The 24,277-nt window shown below is 38.7% G+C and overlaps 2 protein-coding genes across 2 annotated transcripts in view; one reads left to right on the plus strand and one right to left on the minus strand.

Moving 5' to 3' along the window:
* lipt2 (lipoyl(octanoyl) transferase 2) overlaps positions 1–24,277 on the plus strand; it is a 571,631-nt gene that overhangs the window by 517,266 nt on the left and 30,088 nt on the right. The window lies entirely within an intron of this gene.
* Positions 14,742–24,249, minus strand: spcs2 (signal peptidase complex subunit 2). The gene is made up of 5 exons (XM_067450130.1): positions 24,138–24,249; positions 22,906–22,989; positions 20,753–20,905; positions 20,503–20,645; positions 14,742–15,963 (listed from the first exon to the last, which is right to left on the minus strand). Exons 1-5 carry the CDS (start codon positions 24,174–24,176, stop codon positions 15,777–15,779), a joined length of 606 nt encoding a protein of 201 aa, XP_067306231.1. The 5' UTR covers positions 24,177–24,249; the 3' UTR covers positions 14,742–15,776.

Here is a 24,277-nt window from a genome sequence, read left to right on the forward strand (position 1 = left end):
CGTTCCAAACCTGTAAGACCTCCGTTCATCTTCAGACACATTTTAAGATATTTTATATTTAGTCCGAGAGCGTATCTAAGTGTAGACACACTATACTGTCCATGTCCAGAAAGGTAATAAAAACATCATCAAAGTAGTCCATATGAGACATCAGTTAGTTCATTAGAATCTCTTGAAGCATCAAAAATACATTTTGTCCAAAAATAACAAAAACTACAGCTTTATTCAGCAAAAAAAGTTCAAGATCATTCTCTATGTTTTTTTTATATCAATATGATACAAGATTCAAATCAATGTGACAAACGAGTTAGGCCAAAAGTAATCTAAAAGTAATCCAAAAGTAATCAGATTACTCATTTATCAAAAAGTAGCCTGATTATATTACTTTAAATCTGTAATGTGACGGATTGCATTACTTACTACAATTTTTGTCATGTAATTTGGAATTAGTTACCGACTACAATTTGCAAGTCAGCATTGTAGATAAAGATAAAGATAGTTCTACGTGTAAAAGAATAGCAGAATCCACAACTAAAACAGCCCAGAGAAACGGTATCATTGGAATCCCTTTCAGAATCAAGTTTTTTAGCTGATGAATAAAAAAAATAAAAAATACATTGACAGCCAATCAGAATCCATCCTGCTTTAGAGGGCTCGAGCAATTAAAGCAGCAGAGAAAAAAACTGGCAGTATGCGCTTGTAATAAATAGAGCGTTATTGTTTGTTGATGTGGACGCTAATATAGTTATGATTATCTTAATAGTTATTCTTTGTGTAAACAAGCCTTATGGCGCATTCACACGGGGAGTCGGAGTTAACACTTCTCGTTTACTTTGAATGGGTGATGTCATGTGTTGCTGAACTGAATTGTGGGTTCCGTTGCTTGCATTGAAAAATGGAACATTTGCCTTTATACAAATACCCTAGCGCATTGCAGTCCAAGCTGGAAGTATAGTGATTGGCTGTTGTCACTATGACAGTACAGCACCAAGCTTCAGGCACACCCTCTGTCAAGCGTCAATGTGCTAGGGCATTTGCATAGACTGACGCCTGCGTTGGCGCTTGAAAAGTTGAAAAAGCCGCAAGCAACAGAAGCCACAATTCAGTTTAGCAACGCATGATGTCACCCATTCAAAGTAAATGAGAAGTGTTGATGCTGACGCTCATGTGAATGCAGCGTTACTCGTGTGTTTTCATCAAGCGGCAACCTCCCCCAGATTCTGTTGATGCCAATACGGAAGTAACTTAAACTGCAGTTCATCGACTGGCCACTACATGCTCCAGAAGGGAGCAGAAATTAATTGAGCCCCATGATAAAATGCCCAACTTTACAGCAGAAAAAAAACAAAAAACGTTTACAGCCTGGTACAAATTGTGGTTTTGGTCTATACGGCTAATTTTGCCCTTCACGATGACTGTGAGGGGGGTGAATTTTTTTATAACTCATTCGTTTACATTATGTAAAGCCTTAAAGTTCTGCATTATTAAGGGCGTGGCACTTTGATTGACAGGTGGATAGCCATTTATCCACTGTTTGTTAGTCATCGCGTCACCTAAGCTCCGCCCACGTAACGCATCTTTGCCCATTTTCTGTTATCCGGGCATGACGCGCTGCCAAGATGCCGACGACGAGCTCGTCTCCACTTTACGATTCAAAACTGCACTTCAGAATCCTACGGGTGATGTCACGGACACTACGTCCATATTTTTTTTACAGTCTACGGTTTTCATACAATCTACTTATACCCCAGTGGCAGATAGGGGTGGGTAGGTTCTACCTTCATGCTTATTTTTTTTTCTAATAACGATCTGAATTCATATGAAATCGCATGTTTGCCCATGAAGTTGGTGAGTGCAAATCTGTCAATGCATTTTACATCTGGTGATGCTTTTTTGATAGTACTAGTAACCTGAACTATTTCTGCACAAATATATATACTAACCAAATATTTTGTATTCTCACCTATTCATTTCTAGATGCTGTGCTTTGCGATTTTAACCTTCATGAAGAAGCTCCTGCTTACCAAGACTGCATACAGATCCTCTTCTTTCACAGAATATAAGAAATGCTGTGTTGATTTACGAATGATAGCATAATGGTGCGGCCATGCTAGTGAAATTTCGTGTGCAAGTCCCCTGTCAATAGCGTAGAGAAGCGCAGCTCGCACAGAAGTCCCTTTTGAAGTAAAGTTTTTGGGGAAACTCCCCTCATGCTAAACTCAAAATTCCAATAAAAGAATCTGCGCGGTTCTGATCGGACTTCGTCTGCGAAATTTCACCCAGCAATGGTAAGTGTGGCCGCACCTCAAGAACGACTTATGCTGCAAAATGTAACCAGCAGTTTACCTGAAATAAGTCTGATCAAGAATGCAGCAAAATGTTACACCTTAACAGATATATCCACATTTTGTTTGTCAAAAGGATCAGCCAGTATGTACTCAAAAATCTATATTCAGATGGCCCCATTTGTTTATTATTAGATTGGTCCCTTTATACATGCAGTATATTTGTTTGTTATTTGCTCTAACTGGATTAATGGAGTCAAAGCAGCCCAGCTTTGGTCTCTGCAGTATGACCCGCATTGAGCAACAAGAGTTCACTGACCCACATATCTCATAACAATGGAACAATCCCATCTAATACATAGAGGGCAAAAGCAAGTTTGACGTTCTTGAACATTTTGGTTATGAAGCAACTGGATTGCTGAATATTTTGTGTTGTACTCTATTGGTGTTTCAACTAAATAAAATCAATAAAATAATAAAAACATATATAGTTTCTTCAGAATGTAATATTTTTTTTTTTTTTTTTTTTTTTTTTTTTTACAGTTTTACACTTACAATATGTATGTAATATCATGTAAAAAGTATAACTTTCATTTACATGAGGCGGGTCAATCCCTCGTTATGTCATTCTAAGGTTCTTTACAGCCATTCTTGGTTCCATGAAGAATTCCATTTCTTTTCCACATAAGGTTCTAAAGTGGAAAAAAGTTTCTTAGGTTATTAAAGTGTTCTTCACATGAAGAAAACAATCCTTTGCTCGGGTCATTTTGACCCGAAACTATCTAAGTGCATGGTCTAAAATGCATGGTGCAAGTGCACTTAGAATCCAGTTCCAGTCTGAATCCACTTTTGCTAGTTAACGGCGGGAAAAATTGTTAGCGAGCCTGGCGCATGCTCCAAAAGGGTTGTACTTAGTCTCTAAATGAGTCTTGGGTGTGTTTTGGGTAGGGTGACCACCCGTCCCGCGTAGCGCGAGCACGCACAGCGTTTGAAGCAAAATTCATGCGTTCCGCAAATTGAGACCGTGTCACGCATAATTAATGCTTGCTCAAAAAGAAGTTGGTCGCTCTATATCCTCGTGCCTCAGGCAGCCAAACCAACATTACTTGACAGTTCAGCGTGGTCCTGTTGCCCCACCCACCCCTCAGTTGAACTGCTGTTGTCAACTTTTTCGTTGTTGTCATGACAGCGCACGCACGTGCATACCAGAGACACTTACAACTTTTTAGATGCGCACTTTCCTATTCGAAAAAGTCTTTAGGCTTTAGGCTCCGCAATCATCAATTAAAAAGAGAAGGAGTGGGTACAAGAAATACTGGAAAAATTAATATTTGTGATGAAAGGTGTTCAAAAAAGAGAGCATTTTGTGACCTTTGCAAAACGTCTTTCTCAATCGGACATGGAGAGTAAAATACGATGTCAAACGACACAGACTCACACTGAAAAAAATGCTTTTCTTTCTTAGTATGTTTGTCTTGTTTCTTGCCAAAATATAAATAAAAAAATATCAAGTAAAAGTAATTGTCTTGTTTTGGGAACAAATAACTCAAAACTAAGAGAGTTTTTGCTTAAAATAAGACAAATAATCAGCCAATGGGGGAAGAAAAATAATCTTAATTCAAAAAGAAAACAAGAATAATTTTCTTACCCCATTGGCAGATTGTTTGGCTTAATTTTGAGCTATTTTTTTCCCAAAACAAGACAATACTTTTTTACATGTCTAGTAAATGTTTCTTAATGTAAGAATTTTTAGATATTTAGACTTGAAACAAGACAAAAATACTAAGTAAGAATGCTTTTTTTTTTTTTGCAGTGCAGACTTTACTAACATGGAAGTTCACCATTCTTCCTCCCCTTCTCGTTCCGTGAACTGGAGTTAACTTTACTTTTAGTTTAACTTAACACATTTTTTTTTTTTTACTGTTCCTGTGGTGTTGAGCGACTACAATTTCTGTTAATCCCATAATTTTATATTATTGATTTAAAGTGAATAAATTGTAATGAAAAATAAGTAATGTAAAATAGCTAAAGTAAATCATAAGTGGAAGTGCATCTGTCAGTTCATTGAATGTTCAAAATATTATGTTAAAAATACACGTTGGTTGGCCTATATTCATAAGCATACATCAGCAATTAGCCTACACATGTTTAGGGGAATAGGGCATTATTAATATACCATGTAAGGTGCTATGTGCTAGAAATGGGTAAACCACTATCTGCCCTTCTGCCCGTGGGGTGGGGCACCGCCGCGCCAGGCAGTGTCCCACATTGTCCCTCAGAAACATACCCTTTGTCCCCCCTTGGGCTTATTAGCAGGTGGTCACCCTAGTTTTGGGCATAACATGCTGTAAACCAATCAGAGTCTCATCTCCTATTCCCTTTAAAAGCCAGTTGCGCTCACACCATGGCAGATTCCCTATTGGTGGAATTAGCGATTAGAAAGACTGAACTCTTCTCCAGAGAGGAATCCTTTTATTTGTATTAATTAAAAATGTTTTGTGCTGCTGCGCGTCCCTGTGTGTGTAATAAGTAGAGTGTACATGCGTTGTGCACCCGCCTATAAGCGCATTATACTAATGTGGACTTTAAAGCGGTCATATAATGCTACATGCATTATATGACAAGTTAATTGTATGGAAATGTGTTTTGGCAGTGCCTGTACACAACCATCCTATTAGTGCTTGTGTAGTTGACAGCACATTCCAGGGCCCAGTTTATGGCCGGGCCCCTCTTTGCCCGTAACAGTGGACAAAGGTTTGTTTCATTTTGATTGGATCTTGTTGGACTAGCACAAACAAGATGTCCAACGGCATCAGATAAAGATGCTTGGACAACATCCAGACACTTTTTTGAGGGCAAGAAGAAGACCTCTAGTACCAAGCCCAGGAAGGACAGGACTTCTCATTGGTCCACATGCAGTTTCTGCCCTTCACCCATCTAGAGACTGATCCCTAATGTCCTGATTTGTGACGGCCAACATTCCTCAGGACTTCAGCAGAAGTGGGTGAAACGAAGAAAGACCAAAACTGATCCATCCAAATCCATTCACAACTATGTTTGGAAACCTTAAGACTGATGTAAACTACACATATTCATCTCATACTTATTCAGAGAAATAAATATTCTCAGTGACAGCTATTTGTAATGCAACATCTTCCACAAATTCAGCTGTTAATGAACAAATGAATGAACACATGACAGTTTCATCTTTTTCCATCATGTTGGGTGTCTATTTGCTCAGTATATTGCCAAGGTTATTCTGATGGTGGTTTGGAAAGTAAGAAATGCATTGATGAACTTTAAAGACACTTTAAAGACTTCTGTGTACAGTATGCAAATGAGTTCTACAGGGGAAAGAAGGGTGTGCCACTCTGTGTGCCCCCTCTGATGCCAGCAGCCAATAGCAACACTGGAATGGAGAATCGCCAAATTGCAATCTCCTCCTATTCGGAAAAGGATAAAGGTACCCTTTCAATAGACACTCCTTGTTCTGAGTCTGTCCGCCGAGGATTAGACTGTGACAGAGCAACCAGGTTCTGAGTCTCCTCATCCGAGAGACAAACAGTTCACCAGGTTCTGAGACTGCCCGCCGAGGATTAGACTGTGACAGAGCAACCAGGTTCTGAGACTGCCCGCCGAGGATTAGACTGTGACAGAGCAACCAGGTTCTAAGCCTTGGGTTTAGCCAGAGAGACAACACAAGATCCGAGGATCTGAATCTACAGTTTGTGAGGCAGTGACAGATACGACAACATTCTGAGCCTCTAGCCTGTGAGGAAAGAGACATTAACCAACACTACGTTCAGAGTTTTAGTCCAGCGAGACGACTACAGCATGTCCCGAGTCTCCATGCTAGAGAGACCAGAGCAGATTGACCAACTTCTGAGTGTCTGTTCCAAAGAGGCAGAAGAGATACAGAGACATTTGTAACAAGGTTAAGCTCAGGAGAGCAAACCTTCACTTCAAGGTTCCTTCGCCTGCGTGTTCCAGATTAAGGACCTTCTGCACCTACTTCAGGGCCTCATCTGCGTGTTCCAGATTTTAGGACCCTTTGGTGCCACAGGAGATTAGCATCCCACAGACCTTCGTGTTCAAGGCTGTTGAAACAGATTCCAGCTCCTTTCTTCACTGCACTGTCTCCCAGTAAAACCAGTGGAAGAAGTCATCACCATCGGACTGCTTACTCAACCATGTGGAACGTAAATATCCCTTAACCAAACCTCTTTCTAGAGACCTTGGCATTGTTGTATATTATCAGTATATGATTTTGTTATTTACATTACAAGTAATAGAACTGGTGCTAGTTCATAACAAATAATCTTTCGTTTGATACATAATAAGGTTCTTCACCTTAATTTCAGAGAAACAACAGTTTATCTTTCCATAAGATAACGTAACTCTTCTATAGCCACACTTAACTTACTCACATGTATTTTATGCATTTTACGCACTTTATACCTTTATCATTCATTGTATTCATTTAGTAGTTGTGTTAACTGTTCTGTTTATCTTTTGTTAATAAAATCTATTTTATTACAATTGTGTCTTCCTTGTGCTGATAAGGCAGAAAAGGCTCTACAAGTTAGAAATCTCACCAATCTTTCAGATAAATCAGCTGACCAACTCTTCCCCCTTTACATTCATTATAAATGACTGGGCAGCCTCCTGTGCGGAGTGTTCTCATACAGCCAAGGTAAAAGGCCTTGACTAGTGTCCCAAACTAAGAGGGGGGAAGGTGGTCATCTGATGTACTCATAACCACACCTTAAGTGACGTGTGATCCAAAATTCACAACGTCAGCGGTGACGTGAGTACCAATCACGTCACCGATCTTTGATGATCGGTCCAAGATGGCGGAAGCAGGTAGCAGCTTGGCAGGTGCTGATGCTCTTCTTTTTCTAAAGACATCTGAAAAACCGCCTGATCTAAGATCTGTCCCTAAAACCTTGATATATTGGCCATTAAAGCCAATCAAAGCCAAGGCGTTAAATGTACTTATTGCATCGCTCTACTTGACGACGATCATCACTATGCAAATGTGTGGGAGTTGGACTGCTGCCATTGAACGATCAATCTCACGGGCAAGTAGTGCAGCTAGGCCTGCTACACCCCTCGACTCGTGGAGCCAGTATGTCATCTTCTCCAAAGTTCTTGTTGATGGGCGTGCGAATGCTCCAAACAAGCAACTCAAGTCGAGGGCACGGAGTATGGCTCCAAAAACAGTCTACCGGGGTCGTACAACTTTTCTCTGCATTATTCTACTTTTATGCGGGGATATTCAGGTGAATCCAGGACCGATGGATCTACAACAACCACTGCAGGTGGCGGAGACCGCTCTGACTCACACTCCGAATGCTTTCAATACAGCGCAGATGACATCAGGTAACATTGCTAACAGTGCGCACCCACGCGCATCTACGTTTATCAACACACTGCAACAAGGTAAACGTATGTTACTACACGCGTTTAAGCCAGCAAATGAAAGTGGTAAATTAAACGCTATGCAGACTATAGTTGTCTCCAAACAAAGCCAGATGAAACTATTTCAGACCGTAAACCATGCATCGGTCCTATGGAACCCACTGACAAAGCCGAAAGGAATATTCGGAGGACATATCAACATACGTAGCGTAATGTCTAAAACGGAACAGTTGGAACATCTACTGTTGGGATCAAATCTACATTACCTGTGTCTTTCTGAGACTTGGATTACAGCTACAACTCCTGTATCGGCATTTATGATTCCGGGTTTTAAAGTATACAGACGGGACAGGGGAAAGGGGAAAGGGGGCGGGGTCTTGATTTACGTAAAAGACAGGATTGACAGTCATCAAATAGACATTCCAGATCAAACTATAGAGTGTGTTGGTGTTACAATCAAACTATCGCCTCAAATGTCATTTATTGTACTTTGTGTTTATAGACCACCAAATGCAACAAGTGATTTTTATACTGGTTTAACAAAAATTCTAAAAACATATGAACGAAAGGAAATATTGCTCATGGGTGACCTCAACATAAATTGGCTTGATAAAGGCAAGAGGAAACACCTAAAAGATATTGCAGACTCAATAGAAATGACACAACTGATTAAAAAGCCTACAAGAATAACAAAAACGTCTCAAACTTTGATAGATTTAATATTCACCAATAAACCAGACAGGATAGTTAAAACATACAATCTAATAACTGGACTATCCGATCATAATTTTGTTCTAATAGCCAGGAAATTAAATAAATCAAGATACATAAACAAAGAACATTCAAATAAACAATGCAAATTTACTCATATTCCTAAAAGAAATCAAGAACACCTGAAAAATGATTTAAATGAAATTGACTGGGCCTCTAAAATTGATAAAGATAGCTGTGTACATACATGCAACAATATTATAACTGCTATAAAGAATAAAATTGATAAACATACACAGCTCAAACATAGAAAATCCCATAAAAAGAGTCTCCCGTGGTTTAATGAATCCCTTTGGGATACAATGAAGCAGAGAGATAAAGCTCTCAAGGTTTCTCTTAAAACTAAATTAACCACTGATTATTACATTTATAAATCTCTTAGAAATAAAGTTACCATGCTGCTTCGAAAAGCAAAAGCAAATTTTTTCCTAAACTTAATCAAAGAGGCAAAAGGTAATTGTAAGAATCTGTGGAAAAGCATGGACAAACTATTGGGAAGGAAAAAAATAAATCAGGAGCATTTACAGCTCAAAATCAACGGAATTGTTCAAAATGAGGGCTCTATTTTGGCGAAACACTATAATGATTATTTCTTGGATTCTGTATTAGACCTGGCGGAGACTTTCCCTGAAGTGAACTGCTGCAGATATGATCATGGGGATGGTGATGCATCTTACTTTAGGTTGCAGAATATAGATGAAGACAAAATTTTTAAAATAATGTCAGATTTAAAAAATAGTAAAGCAAAGGATATATTCGGACTTGATACATCACTTTTAAAAGAACACAAAACTATTCTAACTCCTCCACTAACCATAGCTGTGAATCAATCCATAAATGAAAACAATTTTCCTTTGGCGCTAAAAAAAGCAGTAGTCAAGCCGATTTTCAAGTCAGGGGACAAGCTCTGTGTCTCAAACTATAGACCTATTAGCATTCTGCCAGCCATCTCCAAGATCTTTGAGAAGGTGGTGGCAGAACAGCTAGTAGAGCATCTTAACCACACTGATGCATTACATCCTTGCCAGTTTGGGTTCAGGAAAAGATACTCCACAGAGTCTACATGCTGCTACCTACTAGAAGACATCAAATCCAGTCTTGATGGTGGAGGTGTGGTAGGGGCGGTCTTTCTAGACTTGAAAAAGGCCTTCGATACAGTTAATCATCAGCTGCTCATTAGCAAATTGTCTGATTTTGCTCTTGACACAAATACAATTACATGGATTCAATCTTACCTTAATGACAGACAACAATGTGTTGGGGTTGACAATAAAAAATCACCATTAAGACCTTGTAGCATGGGAGTGCCACAAGGTTCCATTTTGGGCCCCCTGCTTTTTACCCTTTACATAAATGACCTACCAGCTGTGTGTAAGAGTAAAATTATTATGTATGCTGACGATACGGTGCTATATGCACATAGTAAAACTGCGGTAGAAGTCGCTTACAAACTGACTGAAGAGATGAAGAAAGTTTGTTTGTGGCTGAAAAACTCATGCCTCACTCTAAATTTAGGTAAGACTGTTTCTATGTTTTTCACAAATCGTTTTAAAATACAAATTTACCCTAATATTTTAATTGATGGACAAATTGTTTCAAATCAAGAACAGGTAAAATATTTAGGTGTCATATTGGAACCAAATTTAGGCTTTAAAAAGCATATAAAAAAGTTAACAAATACAATAAAACTTAATATGGCACAGTTCAGATACATTAGAAATTCCTTTACAATCGAGGCCTCAGGGGCCTATCTAAATGCCATGATTGTTCCTCATTTTCGCTATTGTTTGACAAGTTGGTCACAGGCTACTAAAACTGCACTCAAACCACTTGAGTCATTATATAAAAGCTCACTAAAGATTCACGATAAGAAAAGCAGACGATACCATCACTGTCATATTCTTGTAAAATACCAGTTTCTCAGCTTTGAAAATCTGATAATTCACACCAATCTTTGTTTGATGTATAAGATACTTCATGACAACGCTGCTCCTCCACTAAAAGAATTCGTATCTTTGGGCTCTGAAATAACAGCTCGAGCCACACGATCTACAGTGCGAGGTGAATGCAGGATCCCGAAACGCAGGACAGTGTTTGGAAACTCTGCGTTTTCTTGTGTGGCCGCTCGTCAGTGGAACATGTTGCCTACAGAGCTAAAAAAAAAGCACAAATTTTTATACCTTCACACGCCAAGTAAAGAAATGGCTTTTATCAAATCAAATTTGTTCCCACATGTGACTAGATATGTGTATGTGTGTAAGTGTGTGTTCTAAGGTCAAAGTATGTGAAAGGTGTGAACATGAATGTTTGTACAATTTCTGTTTTGTTTTATTTATTTATTTATTTTTTTGGCAAGTATACATTTTATTTCTCATGTTTGTTTATATATTGTAGCTTAACATCAGCCTGCCCAGGGACTACGGGTGAAAATTAGCTCTTGAGCTATAACCTGGTACTATGCATCTCTCCCTTTGAGGTTAATGTTTATTGTACGCTGTCCCTGTTTCTTAAATAAATAAATAAAAATAAAAAAATCACTACCTTACTTAGTGTCCTAGGGTGGACAAAAGTAAAAATCACTACACTCGTACACAACCATTATTGTTTTATAATGATAAAAAAAATGTATCTCCTTAAATGTTTTCCATGTCTAAAATCGAGCCATCCGACCGTGTGACGTCAAACACCCCTCCCACAATTGTTAACTGACAGCAGCGGTTCAACTCAGACCCGCCCTGAGTGAGCTCGTCACAGTCCGCCATTGTTGATACTCTGGAGCAGAATGGTGTCTAAGTGATTGTGCTGTTCTGTTCTTGGGTGTAATAACGAACACAGCAGTCATTCTGATGTTCCTAAATCCGAACCACTGAAGACACAGTGGCTGAGTTTTGTTTTCAAAAGGAAATATTCCCCCCGATCAACATCAATGCTTTAATGTTTGATTGAAGCATTTCTCACCAGACTGCTTTATAACCAAGGGTTAGTATAAGGCAGATTTTGCTTAGCCTAGAAATCTAGACGCACCCTAGCGGCAGCAAATCTAATTTGCCGCAAGTGTCGTCTAGCAACTCTCAATACACTTCTTAAGTTAACGGCAAACTCTGGTCAGGCCAATCCCATCGTGTATAGAGTCGTGGGCGGGGCTTAACATAATGACGGCGATTGCGTGCTTCTAGTAAACACAGAAAATGGTAAACAGCAGTCTTTCGAATCAGCTTTGGCCGCGACTCTGGAAGACTTGACTGAAGAATGACTGAAGTTATTCTTAAAAAGGGAAGATGTGTTCTGTCACGTTCAACACAAAGGAAACTGGTGCGAGGACTCAAGTGCAGGAGAAGATGATAATTTACTAACAAATAAAACAAACTTAAAGCAAAAACCGAGGGAAACACGCATAAAGAGAATCATAACATACAAAACACATACCAGGAAGGGTCACGGGGAAACCGGGACACGTAAACAGTACATGCAACGATCCGACCAAGACTGACAAACACAAGGAGCTTATAAAGGGAAGAAATCAAAAGGGAATCAGGGAACACAGGTGGGACCAATAAACTAACTTTATGTTTTCCTCGTCTCTCTCGTTGACTGCGTACGCCTCGTCCGTTTAGGGAGGTGTTCATACTCGACGCGCAGACCGTGTGCGGCGTGATGAGACATCATTCTCGGCAAGCAGATTCATCTGGAACTCGTGGCTCTTCGGTTGCAGAGCCACATGCAAAGTTACAGAATTTTACGTGCACAACGCCAAGCGAAATGGGGTCTCACGCACTCCGCGTCGACGTCATTTTTGCCGTGCGCACCCTCGCGCTCAGGCGGACGCGTCGTGTATAAACGAGGCTTAAAGCTACACTGAAGTTTGATAAACGTAAGTTAATTCTTCAGTTCAATCTTTGTGTGCTAAAAAGGCACAAGTTCCTGTAGAGATAACAATACACATTCTTCTTTTTTGCCAAATAAATGAAAAGCATGTCATCAATGTCTTCTCCAATTGCTGTATCAAAATATCTCTTTCCTCAGAGATGGTCAAGTTCAGTTTGTGCCTGATTAGGCTATGATGTAAATTTTTTTATACTGTATCCTAAATTGTGGATAATTAATATATCATATGCTGAAGTATTTCTGGATTTAAAAAAAAAACAACAAGAACCCTATAGAACGGAAAACCGTGACCCTAAAACCGGGATACGAACCGAACTGTGGGTTTTGTGAACCTTGCCGCCCCTAATATGCTCCTAAAACACAATCATCCGTTGCAGTTTTCATCCATTTTTATTGTTTTTGGTACTTATTTAAATGCATTTTTTTAAACAGACTGAGAGTCAATGCGTTTATTGTTTTTGGTTGTTTTGTTCATTTATTTTGGTTATTTAAAATGTTTTCCATTTTTTTGTTTTATATATTCTTTAGAAATTAAAGTTTATTGATCTTTGAAAAGGTGAACCTGCATTTTTATGCCATTATCATTATTTTAGATGAAAATGGTCTTAGAACGACAATATTATCGTTTATCGCAATAATTTCTTGGCAAATTTATCGTCCAGCAAAATGTGTTATCGTAACAGGCCTAGCATTATATGACCTCTTTAAATAACACAAAAAAGTATTGCACCATTGACTTTAGAGCAGGTTTTTGAAGGTTAATGGCGCAGTCATTTTCAGTTCCTCAAATTAGCAACACACCAACAATGCGCTTGAACACACCTGGTTTTCAGACCAGCACACCCATGGGCGAACAGATAGGAACGAGTGCATTTGCTATTTAAACAACGTGACGCTGGACATGAAAATGAGAACTGCATCGGGCCACAATTAGCAAAAACACTTGCGCTGCACCTGGCGCCTCATTGCACCCGATGTATGATAGAGCCCTTCAACTGAGAATCCACACAAAACAATGTACTGGGTTCTGTATTTTATGTGGTTGTAATAAAAAAAAGTAACAAATCCTCCCCTCGCGGGTTAATTTGACCCCTTGAGAATGAATGGAATGCTTCAGTATACATATAAAAACATTTTTTTTTAAAAATGCTCAAAATCAAAACTAAAAATGTCTTCACCAATAAAAATATTTATAGAAAGTCTTCATGTGTATCTGAATGGACAAAAAATAAGTGTAATATACGTCTAAAAAATTCCTTTTTAGAAACTTTATTTTTAAGAGTGTATTTTAAATGTACATGACTAGCTGAACGCTTCTCGAAACAACCTGTTTGCCTGAGGATTTCATTTTAAAAAAGGGGTGTTTTATTGTGTCAGACTTTGAAATCGGTTCTATTCAGGTTCTATTCCACTTCCAGTTCAAAACAAAGAGTGTAACTGCAATGCATTGTTTTCATGTTGGTAGAGGCACGTGCATGAACAGTTTATTGGATGGGGCCAAATGTGAGTCATTCCATCTAGAAACACAATGGGACAAACCCCCATGGATCTGTTTACACAGTCTCTGCCATCACAATAATGTCTAGGTCACAGACTCGCTTCAAAAGGGTGACCAAATGTCATTTGTGACATTTGGGTATTTTAAAAAGACAAATCCAAATGTGGCTTACATTAGAGCAGTGCATCATATTTTGAGGCCTTAAGTCTGCTTTAACTATAGACTATAAAAAATATGGATGTAGTGTCTGTGACATCACCCGTATGATACATTGATTTTCATTAAAAATCTTTAATTTATTTTTTTATAGCAAACTAAATTGGGGCAATAGTCTGGAAATTATAATTTTTTTTCCCTACTCTGCTTTCTTTTTTCCATACTTTCCAAATTGCGTAGGAACCCTGTATACACAATTTAAGAGGCACATACCAGTATAAACTGTAATTTTGGGTTATGTAAACAACATTATGAAACAATATTCTGCACACCCATCTGAAAGTAGTTTTTAGAGAAACAAGATATGAGATGGTTGGGAAAATTCAAGCAACTGAAGAACTTTTTTTTATTGGAATAACAACTATAATATTTTATTACAATGTATTTTCAAAGTCTGGAAGAAAAAAAAAATGCTATCAGACGTGTGTTAAAAATGTTTTGGAAAAAACTGAATAACTTAAATCCATTTATAATTGCAAGATGAAAACCTGATCAATATAGGAATATTCTTGTCATGTAAATGATCCGTCCTCCTCCTTAGCAGAATGGCTTGATCAGAATATGAACACTATAATTGTAAAATGAGCAAATGTGTTCAATCACAAAAGCAAAAAAATTATTTGGCAAATGTTCCTCATATAAAGAATGACAGCAGTACACACATGTAAAAATGCCTTACTTTATTTTGTAACTTTTTTTTGTTTTGTTTGAGAATAACAGGCACATACAATATGGGTAACTAAAGCTGAATATCATTAGACAAAAACCGCCAAGAAGTCCCGGAGGAATTCAGCAGGCCTAATATTTCACAATACGGAGAAACAAACTGCATGGTTCTAAACTTTTCAAAATAAATTAAGATAATCTATATGAAAATAGCTGTTGATGGAAAACCAGGAAATTCAGGTCCATTCACTCCTGAGTGTGAAAAACAGGTCAAGACTGATCCGACATAAAACGGTCATCCCTGGTTCAAGCATAAATGGCCAAAGAAAAAGTATCAAAGCGGTAGGAGGACAACACGACAGATGGACATAGTTGATTTTTGCGTTGTCCTTTAAAGCCTAAACAACAGATAAAATTCAGAATAATAAGAAAAAAAATGCAGATTGAACAGACATTTAAATAAGGCTCTGTGGACAAAATATATACACTGGTGCTCAGATTTACGAAAATCAACTAATTTCAGACACTCAACTTCTGAAGCCGTCTTGAAATGTGGGAGCACTGATGTACATTACCTCTGATCCAAAAACACTCCTAAAGTAAGGAGGGACTCACTTTGTTTAATGGAAATATGAATATTCTTCCAACATCTAACCTAATGTGAGCTATTTCTTTAAAGTGAGTTTTAAATGTACTCAAGATATCACTGATATTGAAGAACACTTTTTCGTATCTATGCATTTTGTAGAAATGATTGGCATTTCATTTAGAGCACAAAACTGAGACACCAGTGTGAATTGTACTAGCATTTAAAAAACAAAACATGGCTTAAAAAAAAGGAGCAATTTAGACCATTTCTTTAACATTAGCAATAACAACAAAAACCTGTGCTGACTATGTGATGTTAGAGCTGAGAGCTTAACTGTGAAAACACCCACTAGCCTGAATAACATCTGTGTTTTGTCCCACTCTAGCCACCGTTACTGTGTGCGCTGGGTCCCTGAAGGCCGGCGCCGTCCATTACGACCAACCGTTTACTTTGTCTTCTTCTCAGTGGCCAATGTGTCATGAAGCTTTGAGACATATCTTTCAAATTGGTCCATCACCAGCGTTCCGTTCTCGTCGAAGAACGTGCCGACTGACTTTGTGAACTCCGTCTCCCTGAACAGCTTGGTTTTCCCGTCAGTGAAGGACATTCTTAACGTATACTGGTCATCAAACCTAAAGGACAAGTCAATTAGTACTGCAGTAAACTACAGTATAAAACTTCTCTTCTGAAGAATGGTACTGCTTTGCATTTGCTAATAGGGCTCAGTATTGACACAAACTTCACGATTAGAGTTCAATTTATAAGCAACATTTGAGGTAAATGTAACATTACATGACACTTCATTACAAGTTTCATTAAAAGGGATAGTTCACAGAGTTTCTGTGTTCTGCTGAACACTAAAGAAGTTACACCATATTGCCAGAAGTATTGGGACACTCCTCCAAATCCATGAAATCAGGGTTCCAATCACTTCCATGACCACAGGTGTATAAACTAGGGATGGGACGATACACTTAAACTCACGATACGATGCACCTCGATATGCCAGGGTTACGATACGATACGTCACGATACGATATCAAATTTTATGTTTATTTTTTTCAAATCTGTGATTTTTTTACCACCAAAGTAGTGTACTTAAACGAACGGTAGGATTTTTCTCTTTTTTTGCATTTTGGTTCTATGTTGTTTAAAAAAAAAGAAGAATTTTTAGAAGTCTGCGACCACATCTTAAACAGGGGTGCCAATAATTGTGGAGGGCACTGTAGGGCTGTCAATCGATTAAAATATTGAATCGCGATTAACTGCATGATTGTCATGAGTTAACTCGATTTTAAATCACACCTTTTTAGCAATTGTAAATGTATCTTAAATTAAGTTTTTAATACTCTAATCAACATAGGTATGGACAAATATGCATGCTTTATGCAAATGTACATTTATTATTAGTGAAACCATACTTATTCAATAATAATCAATACAGTATGAAGACTAGACATATCAAAGGTCATAGATATGTTTATCTAAGAAATTGTTCTCTTAAGCCTAAACTTAAAAATAATGAGTAAGTAACTGTTAGTGATTTCTCTCATTTTAAGAATATAAAGGGAGTTTTTACACTGGCAGTTTAATTCAGAACAGGGCAAAGTTCGTATGAAAAATTGTTAATGTGTACCAGTGAGCGAACCAGAACCAGACCATACCTGGAGGAGGTCCATATTACACGAGAAGGAATATAGTGCAGCCCCTTTAAGAGATCCGCATTTCCTGTTGAACTGCCGGTATTTTGCGTGTGCGCGCCGAACTGGGCCGCGATTCACGTGGACAGTGTGAAGAACACGGACTCGGGAGCGCGCTTGTTCAGGAAAGTAACCTGTGCATTCGTTTTAGCCGATTGTAATGTATTTAGTTCAATAAAACAGGTGTACGGTAAGCGGTTATGGTGTTAATGATTTACCTCAGACATGAGCGAGAGTGAGATTAAGTGCATCGCGCTCAGACTGCAGAGAATGTGCTCAGTGAAAAAATGCCCTTTTCTTTCTGGAGTCTAATAAAAGTTAAACAGAAAATATGGTAGTTTATGTAGGCAATAACTGCATTTTTGGTTTAGAATATTAATGCTAATGTCAACCCTTTTCTTTCCCTATTAATGTTTGCTGCTGCACCCCAACCTCATTCTACACAAATCATGCAGCAGTGCCATCTATCTTTATTTCGCGATACATTTTTTTCGACCTCGATGCGTTTCGTCACGTTTTGTATCGCGATATTTTGTCAAACGATATTTCGTCCCATCCCTAGTATAAACTCAAGTACTAGGCATGTAGACGCTTCTACAAACATTTGTGAAAGAATGGGTCGCTCTCCGGATCTCAGTGAATTCAAGCGTGGTACCGTGATAGGTTGACTTCTGTGAAATAAGCCCATTTGTGAAATTTCCTCACTACTAAATATCCCAAGGTCAACTGTTAGTGGTATTAAAGTGAAGCGATTGGGAACAACAGCAACTCGGCCATGAAGTTGAAGTCCACATCAGAGCGGGGTCAGCACATGCTGAGGCGCACAGTACGCAGAAGTCGCCAACTTTCTACAGAGTCAATAGCTAGGACTCCTAACTTCTCATGGCCGTCAGATCAGCTCAAGAACAGTGTGTAGAAAGCTTCATTGAATGGGTTTCCTTGGCTGAGCATCCAAGCCTTACATCAAGTGCAACGCAAAGCATCAGATACAGTGCGTCTAGCTGGCATTCCAGCATGCTCTAGCAAACCCTTGCAGCTGATCCAGAATGCAGACCCGAAGAGAACTCACGTCACGCCTCTCTTCATCAGACTGCACTGGCTGCTCGCATCAAATTCAAGGCACTGGTGCTCGCCTACAAAGCAACCACAAGCTCTGCACCACTATACCTTAACTCGCTTGTTCAGACTTACACACCCTCAAAAAAAAAATATCTTTAAATGCATTCATATTTATGTTATATTATGTTGGAAACCACTCTTATCTGAATAAATTCTCTTAAGCTTTTTAGTTAAGCTATTTTTAGTGTTAGGTTAAGTGGTTTTTGAACACTAGGAGGTGTACTAGGCATGTTTTCATTGATTTTGAAGTAAGAGATGAAATGAGAGTTCAGTGTCTTAAAGGGGTGGTTGCATGCGATTTCACTTTTTTAACTTTAGTTAGTGTGTGATGTTGCTGCTTGAGCTTATCTGCAAAGTTACAGCGCTGAAAGTTCACTGCAAACGGAGATAGTCTTTTAAATTTATGGCAGTTTATTGGCTACAAAAACGTCCGGTCTGGACTACAGCGCGCTTCTTCCCGGGTTGGTGACATCATAAACCCTTGCTAGTCTCCGCAGATGTGACTTCTGCCCGTAATGGTAAGGGGTGTGGCGTTTCCAGCAACCTGTGCTTGGCACTTCAGCCAATAAAAATACAGGAAACTACATTTGGCCATCTAACCAATCTAAGACCGTTGCGTTTTTCAGAGGGATGGGATTCATAAAAGCAGGAAGCAAACGAGCCGTTCAAAGGACAGTGGAGACAGTGGTGTGGAATAAAGGGCAAATATAAGAAAAATTGGGGGGGGGGGGGGGGGGGGGTGAAATGCTGTTTCATGCATACTGAGCTTTTTACACTGTTAAAGACTTGGATTCCCATCCTAAACATAGACAAAGTTTCAAAAACTAATGTTGGACGTTTGATGGAGTATTTCTGTGTCAAAAATACTCCTTCCGGTTTCTCACAAGTTTCAGAGAGTTTTTTTCGAGTATGGGTCTACTTGACGTTAAAAGATCGGAAGGTCCTTGTATGGGCCGTACGGGCTCTTCTCCCGGTAGGGTGCTTGCGCGCGTCACTAGCGCGAGAGAGGAAATGCACGCTGTAAACAGTAAACTGCTCTCAGCTGCAGATCCAGTCGTCCGTGAACACTAATGTCGGTTATAGTCCGCGCCGCGCTCCACTTCATTCCTCCACTTTGACATTAAGGCGACTTCAACGCTTCAGCACAGCAATCCGGGAAGGCAGCGCTGCATTTGAACCGATTTGAACGCAGAAATGCTTCAGTCGCATCGCAAAGTGGATCTCCACACTCCAAGAAGTGTGTTTTTGACGGAGCCATCCCAGCGATAAAGGTTCGGTCCTGCTTTGGAAGCAGCCGGTGAGTTAACTTAAACTGCTTCAAATGTCTGTGCTGTGCTTATCGTCGCGTATGTAAACATCAGTAAACGACACGATCGCGTGCTTCGTCATTCAAATGCACTAACGGACTTCATTGCTGTTTTATGTAACTTATAACGTTACACTAGTCTGACGTGCAAAACCGTTTTGCTTGCTACTAAGGTTTGGTCGCATACAATAGTCCATAAACCGAATCATGTCATGTTGACAGGCCTCTAAATACAGTACTTACCACAGAGACGGACGTCCTGCTGTTGCTGTTTCTATTTCAGCCTCCGAATTAGATTCTGGATCATATCTATTAGCTGAGATAGCCATGGGTTTCTCCACGCTTGAGGACGTCACCGCTTTGCGCACTTGTCATTCTTTAGCTCCGCCCACACGATACGCCTCCAGGCGCTCGGTTTTTTCCGGAAAGACTCGGTACAGCCCATATTTCTTTTATAAATATAATAAAACGAAAGACTTTTCGGAGATATGAAGGATGCAATACTACTCTATAGGTACTCAAGATTGACATGAGATTGACTGAAACTGAGTGTTTCACCCCCCCTTTAAAATATCTTATGTTCAGCAGAACAAAGAAACAAAGGTTTGGAACAACATGAGGGTTAATAAATGATGGCAATTAAACATTTTGGATGAACTATCCATTTAACATCTTTTGGTTAAAACACTGAGTAATTACGAGACATTTTACATTTCCTATTTCTACTTTATCTTTCAAAATTCTTTCTGATGTTCATTCAGGTTTATTTTGTGCTGTCCCTCACATCAAAAAGCACCAAAACAGTATTTTAAATGTTTAAATTTAGTACTAAAACTGACATAAATTGAAAGTTAAGTGTTAGATTTTAAAAGTAACAACGCACAAAGATTATTGCGATTAATTGAATGGGAACTGTGCTACAAAGTGTTAAGTGAAGATCACACACACACTTTAAAAAGCTGATAATTTAGTGGAATATAAATCTAAATGAAGTGAAAAATTAAGCAGTGGTTCAGAGCATGCCCTGAAGGCGCGGTAAAATTCACCTTTTTAGGCTTGAAGACAGCTGCCAACTGTGATCTGGGTCCATTCCAGCTGGGTCCTTCTGCAAGGCCACGAGGAAGATGTTCTTCTCTTTGTAAGAAGTGTACAGGGTCAAAATCCCCATCATTATGAAGTATGTATTGATCTGTTAAGGACAAAAACTGAAGCAGTGCCCAATTTACATTATTTACATTGTCAAACCTCCAGTCTCGACTGTGCTTTGAGTTTGCTCAGTAAAGGATATGAAACAACACAGCACGCCAGTACAGGCTTGGACTCTGGGAACGGGTGGAGGTAATCCCAAATTAAAGCTACAATGGCGAAAAGGCAGGAGATCGTGCAAATGAACAGACGTCCATCGACTAAGTTGAAGTTCTCAATGTAGCCATATTTTTCAATCAGAACCTGTGGTTAGAAAAAGAAAGGTGGATGATTTAAAAACGCATCTAATGGATGCAAGTACCCAGTATAAAAAAAACATGCAAATAAATCACTCAAGAAACCACATAAAAATCAACACACACATGCATTTTTTACATTTAATGAAATAAGTTTCTTCTGCTCACCAAGGCTGTATTTATTTGTTTTGAAATGCAGTAAAATTATTAATATTATGAAATATTAACACTTAAAATAACCGTCATTGTAATGTAAATTATTCCTGTGAAGTCAAAGCTGAATTTTCAGCATCATTACTCCAGTTAGTAGTTACTATCAGTGTCACGTGATCCTTCATGATCCTTTATTATTCATACTCAATCATTAATAATAGTGAGATGGGTCAAGCACCGAAGGTGCGTAGGCACCTATTGTAATCGTTGGTTTTCATATTATTCTTTTACTACTTCTTCCGCTTTTGAGTCTATGGCAGCTTGCAGGAAAGTTATGAAATTTGGCACACTGACACCATAGCAAATTTGGAGTCTCTAAAACCCCTTTCACACTGCACGTCGGACCCGCAATATTCCCGGAACATTGCCGGGTCGCCTTCTGTGTGAAAGCAACCACCTCCCGGGATTGATCACCGAATTCGACCCGGTCGGGGACCTAGTAATATTGCGGTATTCGACCCGGGACGAGCGCTGTGTGAACAAAAGCCGTAACATATGCCGCAACGTGTGCGTAGTTATCGTGCGACTCCTAGAGCTTGTTTTTTCAATAATACAACCCTGCAGTGCCTGAAGAGCTCGTCAGTGTTTTAAACGCAGAGAGTGTTCGTATACAAAAGAAACTAAAATTAAACAAGCAGAAATGTGCGCAAACTGGACACAAGTCGAGACCACGGAGCTCCTTACTATCCGCCCTGAAGCTGAGATCGCTCGCCATTATACGTCACATCAGGATGTCACGTATCAACTCGACCCGGGACCGTTACGGGTTGTGTGTGAAAGCGCACATATTACAGTATTTCGCTGGCAGTGTGAATGGACCAAATCTAGCGGCCTGGGAACAAATGCCGGGTCGCATTATCCGTGTATTTGCCGGAATCGCAGTGTGAAAGGGGCATAACTCAATCCCTCTAAAAAATTTTTTTTAATGAAATTGGTTCTATACCAATTAATGCAAGGTTTTCAACCCTTGTGCTTTAAATAAGTCTCAAAAAAGGTCTTCACACATTTTTGCAGTTTTTCTGCTGCTAGCTTCCTTGTTTGCTTCTCTTGTGCTTAACACCAATAGTTCCCGCTGGCAGCTAAATTTCTTCTTATCAGCTCAAATTAGTTGTGCTGATTTTTTTTCTCCTTGGGAAAAAATAATAATACTTTTTTGTGGATTAGTTAATGAATAGACAGTTCAAAAGAACAGCATTTATTTTTATTTTGTAACATTTACATTTTTGATCAATTTAATGCATCTCAGCTGAATAAAAGTATTATTATTATTTTTTTAATAATCACTGATAAAAATTTGAAATGTTTCTTGAGCATCGTGTGACACTGAAGACTGGAGTAATGATGCTGAACATTCAGCTCTGCATCACAAGAATAAATGACAGAAAACAGGTGTCAATGATGGCCTTCTGGACAGCAGTCAGGTCGGCAGTCTTACCCATGATTGCGGTTTTGAGTTATGAACCAGGCGGGGAGTTTTTAAAAGCCTCAGGAATCTTTTGCAGGTGTTTAGAGTTAATTAGTTGATTCAAATGATTAGGTTAATAGCTCGTTTAGAGAACCTTTTCAAGATATGCTAATTTTTTGAGACAGGAATTTTGGGTCTTCATGAGCTGTATGCCAAAATCATCAGTATTAAAACAATAAAAGACCTGAAATATTTTATTTGGAGTGCAATGAATCTGAAATATATGAAAGTTTAACTTTTATCATTACATTATGGAAAATAATGAACTTGAATGACATATGCTATTTTTTTTGAGAAGGACCCATATAACAACATTGATATAAACAGACCTTCTTAGCTGCATCATCTAGAGAGTTCTTCACAGCCGCACCATCCCATTTGTCGATCTTCACTGGTTTCTCATCAATCCTCCACTGAAACAACACATGCAATTGGATTTTATCAGACCAAACCGTCAAACCAAAAGCATTTTATTTTTATATGTGCAGGTTTGAAAACGAAACATCGTACAGCTACTGTTCAAAGAACTTTGTTTATAAGTTTATATTTCGTAGTTTTAATTGAACATGATGAAATTAAATTACAAAATACATCTATATCTTTCTATTGCATTGCTTTCACTGGCTGGTAACATATGGTTGCTACTAGTGTAGCATCTTTTAATAAATCCCTCAAAAAGGCAATTTGATCTAAATCAGTAAAAATGTCACCTAACATCTGGCATCAGCAAGTCATTACTTTCAGCCACGTCAGAGTCTAAAAGAACTGTGAAACTAAAATCCACCTGGTTGTTAGAACACATTTATAACAGTCTTTTTGTAATAAGTGGCAAAGAAAATAACCAAAACACTTTTAAAATATACACATTATAAAAATATAAAAAGAGCTACGGTATTTTGAGGGGATGTGATTTTATGTAACTTCCATATAATATGGATTTCCCGAATAAAGGACCGTATGTATTTAAGACATTTGCCTTTATTAGATTTTGAAAAATTATTTTAAAGCTTGTGCATTTACAAGTATGTGTTATTTAAAATACTGTAAAACAGCTTCTGATAAAGCGCCTGAAAATTCACCAACTTGTAATATCAATTTCGGATCACATTAAACAAAATAAATAAGTCACAGTAAAAAATAAACAAATAAATAAATTGTACCTTTTAACCGAAATGGGCTTTTACAAACGCCAAACTGGAAATAAAAATGACAGGCTTCGTTCGTCACGCTGGAGACGATGGAAATTATGAGCATAACAGTATTTAGTGCAACACTGTGTATTCTGTGTCTAGACATGTAAACGGCATCAGGTAGCTTTCAACATACATGACCGTATGAAAATATAAAAACTGCTAAATTAATCGCGTGCTTTCATTGATACAAGTTGACGTTTGGCGCCTGACACGCAAACGAGCGCCATGGTCGCATCAACGTCCGCGTCCGGATAACGGGTGCGAAAGGTGAAATGTCTAAAAATGTATAAACTATGTTGCACCCTCAAGACCGTTGACCAAATATAACCGCGTCGCATAAAAAGCGACATAATATAAAGAATTCTTACTTTTTCGAGCAGACCATTCTTTCCGTTCCTCGCCGCCATCTTTTCTTCCTGTTCATTTGTTGTGACCTGGGTGACTGCGATTGGCTAAAATCACATAAAAGCCGTCCAATCGAAATGGGTCTGAAAGAGGGCTGCTAGTG

This window comes from Pseudorasbora parva, chromosome 8 (genome assembly GCF_024679245.1).
Source record: "Pseudorasbora parva isolate DD20220531a chromosome 8, ASM2467924v1, whole genome shotgun sequence".
In the NCBI taxonomy this organism is placed as follows: Eukaryota; Metazoa; Chordata; class Actinopteri; order Cypriniformes; family Gobionidae; genus Pseudorasbora; species Pseudorasbora parva.